At 27.4% G+C, this 15,564-nt stretch overlaps 1 protein-coding gene across 1 annotated transcript in view; it reads left to right on the top strand.

The window, feature by feature from the left end:
- The window catches only part of ec (ubiquitin specific peptidase echinus), a 277,997-nt gene that overhangs the window by 109,709 nt on the left and 152,724 nt on the right, over positions 1 to 15,564 (top strand). Inside the window, exon 2 of the mRNA XM_075359861.1 lies at positions 2,873 to 2,984. Coding sequence (XP_075215976.1) covers positions 2,892 to 2,984 — 93 coding nt within the window. The 5' untranslated portion in view covers positions 2,873 to 2,891. The remainder of the gene's footprint in view (positions 1 to 2,872; positions 2,985 to 15,564) is intronic.

Below are 15,564 nucleotides of genomic sequence, written 5' to 3'. Positions count from 1 at the left end.
TACATCTTAAATGGGAAAATTATTATTATCAGGTTAGCTTAATCAAGCAGCTGATATAGTTATATTGTGATTAAGAAAGATGACTTCCATCTGAAATTTAATTTAAAAGAGACGCCGATTAGGAACTCCTTTTTCATTCTAGTAAACAATAATAAAATCATAAAAGTAATGCTGAAAAATCTAGTTTTTTATAGTTTTTTTTTTCTTATATAGTAGTTATTTTATTATATCGTAATAATTGATTATTAATTTATTACATTCTTAGTAAATTAATTAAATTCTCTGTTTTTTAATTTAATTTCTAAGTTAAACATTATTTCTGTTTGATTTAAATGTTTTCAAATGAAATTATGAAAACAATAATCGTTTTTTGAACATTTTTAATTATAATTTATATTAATCAACCTTCTAAATTTGAAATAATAAAAAAAATTATAAATATTAAAAAACACGACTGTCAAAACATTTAAAAATATAAATAAATTGAACCAAAAAAACGACAAATCGAACTAAAAAGAAAAAAAATAAGGTAAGGAATAAAGAACTAAACATCGTTATACCAGTATTTAATTAAATAAAAACATGTCTAACCGATCAAAATATGAAAAGCCTCAAAAAAAAAATGAAAATAGGCCTTACCGAAAAAACCGGATTAAAATTTTAATATATGAAGTAATTTTTTCTTAAAATAGATTACGAATAAGTATAATTATTTGAAGAATTTTATTAGTATCATACCTATATGTTTAAAATATATAAAAATAAAGAATTATCTGTCGAATGGAAATGAAAAATTGTACGTCTCATTTTTTTTTATTTTATGACAAAATATGCTGACTTATTGTCAGCAGATTTTTTAAATTTATTTATAAAATACTATAGGCATAATTTATTTAGCTATACATACATTTCGTTGTTTAAATCAGTAATAACCAAATTAAAATAATTTCGAAAATAAATGTAATTCTAATTTTGTAATTCAGAATCTAATTTTGGGCCATTTAGGTAATTTTGTAGAGAAAACTATTGTAACAAAAATAGAAATTGCTATCGGTAATCTATTTTACATCATTTAAGTAATTTTGTAAGACGAGTTTGAATAATTGGGCTAGTAGTATTATATTTTACTTCAGTTGTTTGTTGTAAATAGAGTATCTTATGAATGTTTGGCACTTATACAAGAAGAAAGGATAAAGTTTTCGTTTATCCTTTCCTTTATCAAAAAAAATAAAAAGTTTTCCTTTTTTTATTACAGTATTATTACACCACTTCCTTTATCATTCTTTCTACCATTTAAGATTTTTATTTGTTGTTTATCCTTTTTTTTTTACCGAGTTGTATATATTTTCTTGTCCCTCCGTTTTATACGATTATCGCGTATGTATGTTGGTACACGTGTCTTTTTATTTTATTTTATGATGAACAGCTAAATAACTCGTTTCCTTTTTATTATATTATTATTAAAATTACAAATAAAGATTACAGCTGATTGCTATCCTCTTTTTCTCGTAAAATTATTTTATTTTGTAATTAATCTCTGAAGGCAATTTTTAGGCGTACTTAAAATGGAAAAATATTTAATTATATTTTTTAATGGTAATTATGCCAGATTATTGTTATTTATTTTCTTTACAATGAGTTTTTTATGATTTTTTTTTAATAATTGTACACGATTTACGAAATGGAATATTATTTTTTTTTATATAATAGTGTTATTGTTTTTTTTTTTTTTTTTAATTTTATGTCCATGATTCATTGCTATGAAATGATTGTGTGATCTTGATTTCAATGTTTATAATTTATTTAGATAATTTTTTATAAATTATTTTATGTTCTTTAGAAACTAACTACTCTCAATAGAATTAATGACTTAAACAGCGCCTGGGAAACTTTCAGATTTAATTTTACCTTATTTATCTTTTGTAAAAGGTTTTTCATTAGTACTGCTTTAAACTAACTTATGAGATCCTGGCTGATAGTAAAACGTCGGAAAGATGCCCATGTTTTTCTTCCATTTATTTATTGCTCGCCTTTCTGGTAATAGAGACGATTCAAGAATCCCCAAATAAAACTTATATCTTATTCAAACTAGGCTATGCTATATAATATTTGATTGCATATTAATTTATTATATTGCTGTTCAGAAATGTGTTTTTACGGTTATAATAAATGTATTATTAGTTAATTCATACGTATATTTTTATGTACATTTCTAATTAATCTTTTAGTGAATCTAATTGGATTGCTAATGAGGAAGAAGTAACAAAACCAATTCGTAAATCGAATCCTGAAATTCCGTAAATATATCGCTTATTGGGATTAAGATGAATGTTCTTCTCGAGATATCATTCTTTAGATAGATTTGAACTAGGTTTCTTTATTTGTCTCTTCTTAAAATCTCTCCAGCTGATGTAAATTGAAGTTCCGATATTCATCATTATCTGCAAAGAACTTTGTATATAATTCTATATTCCGTATCTCATTGATTGTTTCTAATTATGATATAATTTCGTTTGTATTCGTTATATAATATAGAAATATATTATAATTATATATAGGTTAAATATCCTGGGAAAAAAGGTCAAATCTCCTGTGCGCGTGCGTGCGTGTTAATTGTGTAAATTAAGACAGTAAAATGATTCATTGTTTCGTTGCTATAAACAACATGGTATGTGTAATTTTTTAATACATATGTGCTATATTAAAATAATTCCCTGGTGGAGACCTAGTCTAAAATCAAACATCCAATCTCGATCAGGTATAATGTTGTTGTACACATATAATAGTAAATAAACAATCTGAATCTCTTTTTTTAAAAGAGTCAACTTTTCCTAGATTACTCTTAACGAATTAATTATCTTTATTTTTTCAGGAATGACGCCGATAATATTATGATGGCCCCCTCCCGGGATTCTGTCGCCTTTTCTAAAGGCCTTCTAAATGGACCTGGACAGAACAATTGTTTCCTTAACAGCGCAGTACAGGTAAGTCGTAGATAATTTTTAATTATTTGGAGGATATATTTTTGTACTTACTTTTAAACTTAACGAATTATGGTCTTAGCAACTTCAATATTAATGGGTTTTAGAAGCTTATATCAACATGGAAAGTAATATCAAGATTCACTTATAACAGCTTAATAACGAATAAAGTAATGATATTGGCTTTATATTTTTTATGGTCAGATTGATTTAGAATTAGGATTGAAAACTCTACTAAATAGTTGCGTGATCAGATATTTTTTTAGGTTTATGTTGAAATGAAAAATAATAGTATGAAATAGATATAATATACTGCATAACAGAATACAAAATATTTATAATTTTTTTTTCTTTGTGATGTGCTACAGAAATGAAATTAAAAATATTTTCATTTATTTACTTCACTTTATAAAAATATTACCTTCGCACTTGTGCCACAACTAAGTACATTATCGAAGATTTAATCATAAATTAATATATGCTGGTAGCCTACTTTTCCGATATGGTAGAACTTTATTCCGTTTTTAAACGTAGGATCGTGGTCAAAAAAGTCATATATCAAAAAGTAACGTACATCGATCGATAGACGTTATATCAACTAGTCGATTCTTAAATCTTTTTTATCGACTGATTTTGAGATCCTGGGTGATGGTAAAACATCTGACAAGATACTCGTGTTTTCCTCCCACCTATTTTATGCTCGTCTTTCTTATGGTAATACAGACGAATCAAGCCTCAAATTAAACTTACATCTTATTCAAACTAGGCATATGCTGTATTATAATTGATTACATATTAATTTATTATCGATCAGAAGTGTGTTTTTACAGTTATATAAATATATTATTAATTAATATATACATATTTTTATATACATTTCTATATAACCTTTTAGTGAATCTAATTGGATTGCTAATGATGGAGAAGTAACAAATCCAATTCATAAACCGAATCTTGAAATTCCGTAAATATATCGCTTATTATGATTAAGGTCATTCTTCTCCTGGAGATATCAATCTTTAGATAGATATGTACTAGGTCTCTATTTGTCTTTATTTTATTGATTCACTGTCCTAAACTTTTCAATCATAAATTTTTTACGTTTCAATATAAAGAAAACTATTGTTAAAATCTGATAATTTTTACTTTCCTGGCATCAATGAAGGCTGCAAGAAGAAAGTATGGTAATCAGTCGTTTTTTTTTTGTATTTCTCGATGTTTCATGACACGAGGACCTCAAAAAAAAATTGGGGTAATGTTCGTACCCGCCAACACACGTACTAGTATGTGTGTTGGCGTTTGAAGCTTAATAACTTTTGACGATAAACCGATTTTGAGAAAATTTTGTACAGATTCGTGTATATAAGGGCAATTTGTTGGTAAAATTTTGGGGCCAGTATCTCCTAGGGGTGGGATAGTTAGGTTTTTGGGGTTAATTTTCTCAAAATTTTACATCACAATCCCACGTTTTATTAGGCTCGGTACATGTGTACATGGTTGGTTACCTTACCACTTAAAGAAAAACCTTGCACCAAAATTCCCCCGTCACCAAAATTCGAAAAAAGCTATTTATTCCATAGTTTTTAATCGAATTTTTTAAAAATATTTTGCTAGGCCCTGAAGTAGTGTAAGTAACCCTCCCTTATGTTGTGGGTGGGTGAGCCTATCATAGTTTAAAAATATTGATATTTTGTGTTTTTTTTTTTTAACTTTTTTGGTTTATTTAAACTTTTAATATTAATAAAAGTTTAAATAATAAATTTTTAATAATAATGTTACAATATAATTTCATCGTAATTCACCTCCCACCCTTCAGAAAAAAAATCTTAGGTAACATTTTTTTGGTTGTATATTTTTAATGGAATTTTTTTTAGTTTCTTCCATTTAACATAGTAAACGTAGATAAATCAAAAAAAGTTCTTGGAAGATAATTTTGGAAGTGTGAGTACACAAATTAAAAAATGACCATTTTTTATACTATTTTGGTTTATTAACATAATGATAATTTTACGATAAAACTTCATCATAAATTACCTCCACTCCAAAAAATAAATATTAGATAACTTTTTTCATGTACGTGTCGTTATTTTTTCACTACATAAGAATATATAACCAATGCCAGAAAAGTATTACAACTTTTTCAGATTTTTCCAATATATCACGAAAGCTGATGAAATTTGCATATTAATATTTTTCGATATTTATTATTTCAGTATATTTTGAGATATTTGAATTTATTTATCTGTTGTTAAACATGTACAAGTTGTTATAATTATTTTAAATTAAAATTTCAATATTCTATTTACTTCTGTACGTATTATTGTAGTATTTTATATTACCTTTCCAGAAAATAAAATTTCCCTTTACTATTCAGTTTTATTTTACACTTACTACTATTTCCCACGAGGTTTGTAGTTTAGAACTGTAGTACATTATATTACCAGTAAGCGACTGGTTTGTTGTTAATAGCTGAGTAAAGAAGTTCATTAACTTTCCATTGCCATATAACATACACACACTACAAAGTATTATCATTATTAATACTACTAATACTGCTGTTTTATCATTAACAAAACACGTATTCTACTCTAGTAATGTAATTCTATCTGTTTGTATGCTTCTATCGTACGCTGCAGTAGTAATCTCAATGTCATTTTATACCATATTTTATTAATATACCACAATTTATATTCTGTATTTTATTATTATTACTGATTATTTTCCACAGGTGCATCAAACTTACTAAGGTTTTTATTGATTCTCTTTTAAGGCCTGAGACTTTTAAGCTCAACGGAATACATGTTTAAAAAATAATAATAATAAAATGTAACTGTATGTGTATGTGTTGGATATTAATTAATTTATTTTATTTCGATACTATCAGAATAAAAGATCACATATAATTTTAAATTTCTGACTATTGTATACCATCATTCTCTTTCATAGATTTGGTGTCTAAGACTAAAAAGTTGTCACATAATTAAGGAGACGCTTTTACGGAATAATCTTGATCGCATGAAAAAATCAAGTGTATTTTTAAATTATAAATGATAAAATAAAGTTTATGTAGCGTCAAAAATATTCATATTAGAAGAAAAAAAACCATTTAAAATACTACTTATATCTAATAATTTCATAGGTAGCCGAAAAGAGGAATTTCTATGTATACATGTCTTTTTATACGATTCAATTATTACTGTTTAGTATTAATTTATTATTAAGAAATTCACAACGTGTTTACTCCATTTTTATTTTTATGTAAAAAAAACAACTATGTATTTTGAAAAAGTTTAAATCGATAATAAATAAAAAAGATTTTTTAAAAATAAAAGTATATTTTTGTGTAAATTTATCAATTATCTAGGTATCAAATTGAACCAATTCTATCAAACAAAGAATTTCTAAAATACATCTTAACGTATACAATCGCTCTTCCGGGGCATTTTCAGTGATTGGTGATGCTTAATAACGCCTTATATTTGCTAATATTGAATTATACTTTCTTTTTCATTAATAATTATTATTAAATCATTCATACTTTATCTTTTGCTATCCTTGTTGTTATTTTTTAATCTTATCAATATTTTAATTATTGTTAAATCAATCATTATCTCAATGTACTTTACCTCATAGTCGGTCCACCACGATAAATCAGTAATAAAATGAGATTAATGAATTAAATTAATAGACGGTATTATAATGATTTCTTGTAATTTTTTATGTAATTATATGATGATTTTTTTTTTACTAAACATAATTAATTTCAAGAAGTTTGACATGAAAAACACCTACTTCTGTTTTTCAATCATTTGTTTGGGTTGGAAGGGAGAATAGAAATCTGAGTAGATATGTGAACAATGATTTGAATCCAAATTTCAAAAAATGATAGAATATTGTTTTAAAAACTTCAAATTTAATTGAAGAATTAATGGTTAAAGTATTTATTTAGCCCACCGACTGGTTAAGTGGTTAACTCATCGTCCCAAATCAGTTGTTTAACAGTTGATTTTCGTAGCCGAAAGTTCTGAGTTTCAAATCCTAATAAAGGATGGTTGCTTTTGTTTGGATTTGAATATTAGACAGTGGATACCGGTGTACATTGGTGGTTGGGATTCAATTATTCAAACGTCTCAAGTATGGTCGGCATGAGTCTCTACAAAACTACATCTCATTTACATGATATACATATCATCCTCATCTCATTAGGTCTTGCCGGGGGTGGGGGTGGGGGTTTTGCTTATTGTTCATTTGTTGAACAAATTGCACAGTAGACGTTAGGAAAATAAAATTTTTTAATATATATATTTATTTTAAATTAATTATAATTGAGTAGAAATTTAAGAATAAGATAAATTTATGAATATTTATTCACGTATATTTGTATGAATAAACATTTATGTGACTTTCACGAGTTATGTCGTGTTATCATGTCAGTTTTTAAAGCCGTCCGTGATGGTTACGAAATATATTTAATAAGGCTAGTGGACCTGTGCTGCTTCACTGGGTTATTAAAGTAATGTTATATATTTTTAAAAATCGGCTAAAAACCTATTCCATAAACGGTATCTCACTTCCAGCCGCCCTCTTTATCTCTTTCTCTTTTTCCTTTCCTACCACAGGTAAAATGCGTGCTCAAAAGCTATTTTCAGTCAGTCCAGACATTCTACAGTACGAATCAGACTGATTTTTTTTATTCTGCTGGGAATGACCCGCTCATCAAGCATTGACAGACATTCAAAGTGATTTTCTTGTGAATAATAACATCGGAAATTTCCTCAATTAAGTAATAAATGAGGATATTTTTTGAGGAATTCTTAGAGGAAACTCAAGTTTGGGATCCGTCATGCTTGATAACATATCTGTGGCGTCATTCCGATCACAATAAAAAACATCAGCTCGATCCGTCCAGCAGAACGTCCACGTAGACTGGAGATAAGTTTTCAGCCCAATTCTTTTAATATATAAGATTATTCTAGTGAAATAAAGAGCCAAAGCAAGAATAAAATATATTTGAATGGGTTATCTATAAGTAGTTCCTGGTAGTACACTATACTTATTTATGACACCTCAGGGGATCACATGATAAATTTGAAGCAAATTGATATGTGATTTGTTAACATTCAATCGATTAATATATTGAGTATATAGTAGTATTCATTATATTGAGTATACTAGTATTCATTATCATGATTACTTCATTTAATTTTCTGTAGGTAACATTCATTATTTTCTTAATTTTATTTATTTTGTCATGGCCTGTCATTTTTTACAGATCGTTTAAATACTTCTAACTTCTTTATATATATATAAAGGGTATTTAAGAATTTTTCTTGGATAATTAAAAATTATACGGAACCGTCCACAGATAAGTTTACATAAAATACCCCATTGATTGCACATACCATATATTGGTGTATGCTATACATTTTTCATCTATTATATTTTCTTGCATCTTGTATAGGTGTAGACCATGATCTTTACGTAAAGTTTTCCACGTAGTGAATGGAAAAGTCTAAGTTGTTGGGAACGGCGACGAATAGACACATTCGGATCTTCTTCAAGACTATCACTGACAGCACCGATATTTTCGTCTGTACGTACAAATCTGTGTCTTGTTGTTGGTTTTTCATTGAGTAGAATAATTTTTTTTCGAAATCGTATCAATAGTTCGACGAATAAGTTTTTCTGATGGATGATTATGTGCACCATAAAAATTACTAAGTGCTTTACGTTTGGCGAACAAAACATTGATTTTGGAAATATATTTCCACAATTTTTAAACGTTGTTGCGGCGTTAGTTTTTCAATGATCATTTGCCAATGCTCACTGATCTGAAATGACTACACAAGTCATAAAAATAAAACAAATGTTCACTATCAAAAGTTCTATCACTCTTAAAAAAACACCTGGTATATATATTTTGTATTGCATATTATGCATATGTTTTATATATATATATATATATATATATATATATATATATATATATATATCAAGTAACTGATTGTCTGTTTTTTAACGACCCAGAGAAGTATAATTCTTTTAGAGTAATTCAGTTACCTTTGCAAATGTTTTAATCGCCATTATATTTTTCAATTCTTTTCAATATGGAGCACACGTTCAGCTCTTCTCTACGTGAAGAAATGGGCAGGTGTTACTTGCTGATGCTGAAGGTTGAAATTCAAACTTGGAGGGTTCTGTAGGTTAAAAATTGCTGTATATGTTATTATCGGAATATGGTAGAACGGTGTGTGGTAGCAGTGAAAGAGCTTCGGACCGTAGAATCTATGGCAGGTGTGTCTTAAGAGGGTCTGACTCACCTCCTACAACCTAATGCCTTGGGTTTTTTTTAATGTCTTAGCTCTAAATCCTAGAGACATCTGCGATATTAACCCACAATATTAAAACCACCTGCTGCATGTTAATGCACTACTGATATGCCTTCCCCGAGGAATATTTTTAACTTTTCCTTTTCTTTCAGATAATCTTTTATTATTCTTATAAATAATTTATTTGTTATTCTGTTTATAATATAATACTTTAATTAATCGTTTGATTTGTAGGGTTTGTTCCATCGTGTAATGTATTCACCGTGTTCGTCAAACATGACGAGTTGTTATCCTCTTATTAACTTTTGCTTATTAACACTGTTATTTAAAAGTATAATTACGTGAAAAACACAGGTTTTTCGGAATGTTTTTCACTCGGTTGGATAAATTATTCCACATGTTATTTAGGCTCCATTGCGGTACTGTTTGGTAATTTTTCAAAAAAAAACTTTCGAAGGAGTATCGGGTGATTGCTATTATAAATATTATTAAAACTATTGGTATTATACTGCTATTTGTATGCTAATATTTATCAAATTAAGCGCTCGAAAATCATGTAACGATCTATTACTAAAACATATGTTAACTATAATGTAGAGGTGTATTTGTAAATTGTAAAGTAAACTGAACCAACTAAGATGAGAGTATACAAAATGAAACTGTTCATGAAAGAATAAGTGAAAGTTGTCGTTTGTCAATCTAGATTATACGCGGGTACCGACAGAGAATACTATTATTATCGTTATAGTAATAACATGATCTTTGGTATTATGATCTTTTAAGATAATTGCAACTAACAATATTTTCGGTGCGTTTATTCTTTGTTACTTTAAACTATTTTTGTTTGTTAGCGTTATGTCGATCTGTTTAGCCCTTTTTACAGCTGTGGCGCATATAAAGAACACGAAGTATCAAAGGCACCAGACTGAGTTGCTTTCTCTGATTTTAATAATGTTCACTATACGCGCTTAGTCCCTATAATTAACCGAGTATAATGTCAATTATACGGTTGAATATCACTGTATAAGTGATATGTTGATAAGCAACGATATATTTTCCTCAGCAAAGAAAATAATAGGAAACCACTTTGCACCTCATTTTCGTTAATATGTTTTGCATTTTGTTATTTTTAAGAACGTATTTCTTCCAGGATAGGCCTTTTGGCTCTTGTCAGGATGCCTATCCCCAGTACGCTTTTGCACTTTACATATTTGCGATTAGGAAGAATTAGTGTGAATAGAGATGTTTAAAATTAATAAAGATAGTATTTAACGGACAAGTTTAAATATCTGCCTCGTCATTTGTTAACAAGAGAAGATAAAGTTAGTATTATAGAAATAAGTTAAAATATATTAGGACATGTTGAAAAAAAAATAATACAAACTGAATCAAAGGATATGAAAATTGACTTTCGTGAAAGGATATGGAAAAAGATAGTAGATGAACGTAAAATATATCGTATAATGTATTTAATTTTAAATTGATTTTTTTTCTTATTCTATCAGTATTACTTGAAATGAAGTATTTTAAAATTATTGTTCTCTTTTCGTTCACTTTAATGACATTTTCTCTTTCTCTCTCTGTTTTTAGTCTGAATCATTTCTATATTTATACTTTTACATTAAATAAATTACTCTTTTGAACTACATGCCAATAATAAAAATTCAATCAATTGAATTGAATTACAAATCGATGATGAAATTGACTTACATTGTAGCTACAGATGTACTTATATACTCGTACAAATACGTGCACAAATACATATATTTTAGAATATCTGTTTGAATAAGATTTCAAGCATTAAATCAAATTAATTGAATAAATTTCTCTAAAAGAAACGGATGGGAGTTACTCTTATTGCGTTTAAGCCTTTTTATTTTGTTTTATAGTACCCAGTCATCATTGAGTGTGACTAAAATTATTGTTTGTTTTGCTGCTGCTGATAATGACGATGACTGCGACAATAATGATAATTTTTATACTGTTGCTGTATTTCAGCGAGGTTAATTTGAATTTGAATTTTACGTACCATACATCAGTGAATAATTTATTTTCTATGACGCAAGTGATAAAGTAATTTTACTTGTTATAACATTCGTAATTTTTATTTTTTGTTGTGTTGTCAGTGTAAATATTCCACGAAATAAGTGTTTTGATTGCTTTTTATATTTTATCGATATTTAAACAATTAATTTTATCATTCAATAATTCATTTCAAATTTATAATTGGCATTACTCATACTTAATTTAAAATTTTATGATATTTCATTGAAATATTAAAATTCTCTTTCACTCACGGTTAGAAAAAGGATACATATTTTGAATGGAAAACATGAACTATTGTAAATTAAAGCATCATTGCTAGCCGAATTATATATTTGCCGATGGGTTAAAATTTTTATGTCACTTCATAACGTCAATAGATTTAATTAAAATTTAGAAATTTTATTTCATCTACTTGTCAGTTTTTTTTGTTAACATACATTTCCTTATATAAATTTGCCTTCTAAATTATAGAAAAAAGGAAACTAAAAATGGAAACGTTTTTTGACTACTTTTCAACCATCTTCATGTAAATCCATGTGAAAAAATGTAAAAATAAAACAATGAATAAATACAAATAATGTAAAATTATGTTTAATACGAAATTTCTCTCATTTTCTTTTTTAATCAAGGCGTTTTTGGACCAAAGGTATGAAATTATAAGCTATTTCATTCAAGAATGGTTATTTTAGAAAATAAACTTTTTTTTAATATAAAACAATTCAGAAATTTTGTAAAAAAATTAAAATAACCAATATTACATTACGAATGAAGTTGTTTTTTAACAACATTTTTTTTAAATTCCGGCGTTTTCTACTTCGGTAGGAAATATTATATCCCATGAAAAGACATATCATAACTGTATAATAAGAACAAAACTATAATAGATTTCATTTATGCCAATAGAACACTTAAAGTAAAATTAATTATAATCCTTGAATGTAAGTTAACATAATTATAATACAGTAAATAATATTAATATTTTAATCCTTGTTTTTAATAAATAACACATCATAGATTAACTGTTTACTGTTAATGAATTTACATTACGTTCTTATTTATTTTTATTTTTTATTCCAGATAAAAAATCCTTAATTTGTTAGAAATTTGACGTGCAAACATTTTTAATATGAACTAAAAATAATTCTTTAATCTAATTAAAGATTTACCAGAGAATACATACATATAGACTAATATTAAATTGTTAACGTTAAATATTGTAAAACTACAAATTTATTATTTTCATAATAGTTTTGTTGATAAAACAAGTGAGATTACGTGCTACTGTCGGTTTATTACAAGAAAACGAGTCACCGGAACCTCATTTTCATATGAAAGTTGTCTGTACACAACAATTTACTGACCAGAAATATTTAATCACATTTATATTTTTAAATACCATTTCTTTCTAACCGTAAGAATAATTAATACACATCTTTTTGATTATTTAAAAAAATAATCATCGGAGACTAAAATATAATTGGTCCAAAACACCCAGTTCGGTGGAGAACAGTGAGAAAAGATTCAGGATAGTTGCTTATTTTTTTCCCGTTGCACGATATAGATTCAAGTTATTTTTAAAAATTATTTAAAAAAAGGGAATTTCTTTAGTTTTTATTTATTATTTTTTTTGTAAGGGAAATGAAATTATCAATTGTAACAGAAAATAAAAAATTCATTATTTTCCGTGGTTTTTCATAATTTTTTTTTCAAAAAGCTTGAAACTTATAAACGAACAAAATAATCTTATACCTTACAATTGAAATTTTAGTTATTATAACCGATTCGAATTAAATTATTACAAAACGTCATTGTTATGTGTTACGAAACTATGTATTGTATTGTAAGTATACTCGTATATCTCATGAATACATATTTGTGTGCTAGTATGAATAGTTGAACGTATTAATGTGAAGTCGCGTGGCTGATAAAAATTGTCTGACAGGTTGATTGATAAATGTGGTGTGATTGTACATTATAGAGAGGTAGCTAACAAAAGATATTCAAACAACAAAGGAAAAAGACGTGAGTAATATAACAACAATAGTAATAATATAATAAGAAAAAGTGAAAAAAAGAAGTGCGATTGTTGTGTAAAAGAAAGAAGGTTGAAATGGTTAATGTAGGGTTAAATTACGCTGACCATAAGATTATGAACTCGTATTTAAAATTTTATAGTAAAGTAAATAGTTGTAATAATAGGTTATTTTTAGTGATCTTTTTTGTTATCAGGAATAATATTTTACGTTCAATTCGTCACATAAGCTCAAAGCTTACGCGTGGGTTATAGGAAATGAGACTTTGTGTAACGTATGAAAAATTCTATGCCTGATCAGGATTCTGAAATTATTACTATTTTGGTATTTTTATTAAAAATGTTGTAGCACCACGTTACAGGAGCGTGTTGAAAGTTAGATGGGTCGATAAAATTCGAAATGAGGATGTTTTAACGCGAGTAGAGGAGGAAATAAATCTGTGGCAAATCTTATAAAGAGATGAACTAGAGTGATAAAGTATGCATTGTGACATCTAAATTTTCGTTAATCTGGTATTGGACAGATTTATAGAATGTAAAAACTGAAGAGGAAGATAAAATATATGAAAAAGATAAAAGAGAATGTAGGATACATTAAATATGTTCGTGTTAGAAGATTAACAATAACGTAATTGAAAAAAAATTATAGTTTTTAATTTATTTACTTTTATTATTATAAAGCCCTCTTTAATTTATTAGAGCATTCTCCATGATTACTGCGTTGTGTTTGGCTACCGATTAATTACCCACTGTGATACTTTTGGTAATCCAGATGATAATCGTCTATTTCTTTAACATTTGTTTGTATTCTTTTAACGTATAGATCAAATGAATATGTCTGTTAATGAAGTCGTATTAATAAAAAGTATACAAATTTATTAATACATTAGCTCAGTGATTCCCAAATGTGCGCCGCGGCGTCCCGGAAAACCGCGGTCTCTTCACAGGGGCGCCCCGAAATATTGTAAAAGCTTCATAATTTATTGAAACAAGACATTGATAATTATTAATTTAATGTTAATAAAGTAAAAAAATAATGAAGATACACGAACTTTATTTATTTTTATCTCTTACTTAATAGTAGTCATACTTTTACTTAGGGGAGGGCGCCATGGAAAAGGTTTTAATTGAAAAAGAGCGCCGTGACTCGGAAACGTTTGGGAACCACTGCATTAGATTATAATACGTCTTTGGATATGGTTTTATATCAAAGAAGATGAAGTAGATTAAACAGTAGGTGAGCCAGATCCTTACCGGGAATCGAATCCGAGACTAGCTGATATAGAAACCAACGGGATAATTAGTAAGATCAACAGTCACCTCTCCTGTTACATAGCTTAATAAGTTGTTAGAACTCGATAATATTGTCTTACTTTTTCTTACGATGACCGACGTTTTAAGGTGAAAATGATTTGTATAATGTTTTTTTATTAGTGTCGATAAAATAAAATATCAAGAAGTTCGTTAGAACTTCGCCGTATGAGTCCGCAGAACTGGAGGCACAGCGAAGTCAACGAACTATGTAGTTCTAAATATGGCCTAACCTAAAAGTGAAATGAAAATGGGGAAAAAATTAAAAACCTATTTCAGTTCAATAATCTTTGTAATAAAGAATACTTTTGTTAGATAAGGTTTTTTCTTCCATTTGATGAACCGCGGGACTCGAATAGGTCACTTTTTCCTGAAAAAGGTGTCTTTACAAATCCCTCCGCTAGGTAGCAGTACTTCATATTACTAGGTAGCGTACAAAAACTTGATAATGTACTTGAAATAATAAAATTATTTTTAAAAAAATACTACAACTTGTTTTTATAGTAAATGCTCTTATGTAAATGAAAGTACTGAAGATGAAACAGTTTTTTTAATCCCCATCACTTCTTTACATAAAAAATATAAGTATTTTAGTTTACAACAGTTATAGCTGCTAATAAACTCAAAAAACACGAACAGTTGGAAAGTATTGCAAAATGTGGTAACAAAGGTTTGTTACATAAAACAGAAATAAATTCGATCGACAAAATTTTTATTCAACAATTAATACAATTATTTTACAATTTTTATTCTATTTGAACTAATTGATGGCGGAATAAAAAAAAAAGTTCATTTAATAATAATATAAAACGTGTGTCCACGGATACGATAAAAATCGTGGGGTTTACTTACTAAGTAATAAGTG

Source organism: Lycorma delicatula, chromosome 3 (assembly GCF_047948215.1).
Source record: "Lycorma delicatula isolate Av1 chromosome 3, ASM4794821v1, whole genome shotgun sequence".
Taxonomy (NCBI): domain Eukaryota; kingdom Metazoa; phylum Arthropoda; class Insecta; order Hemiptera; family Fulgoridae; genus Lycorma; species Lycorma delicatula.
This window is presented reverse-complemented; position numbering and strand designations above follow the sequence as displayed.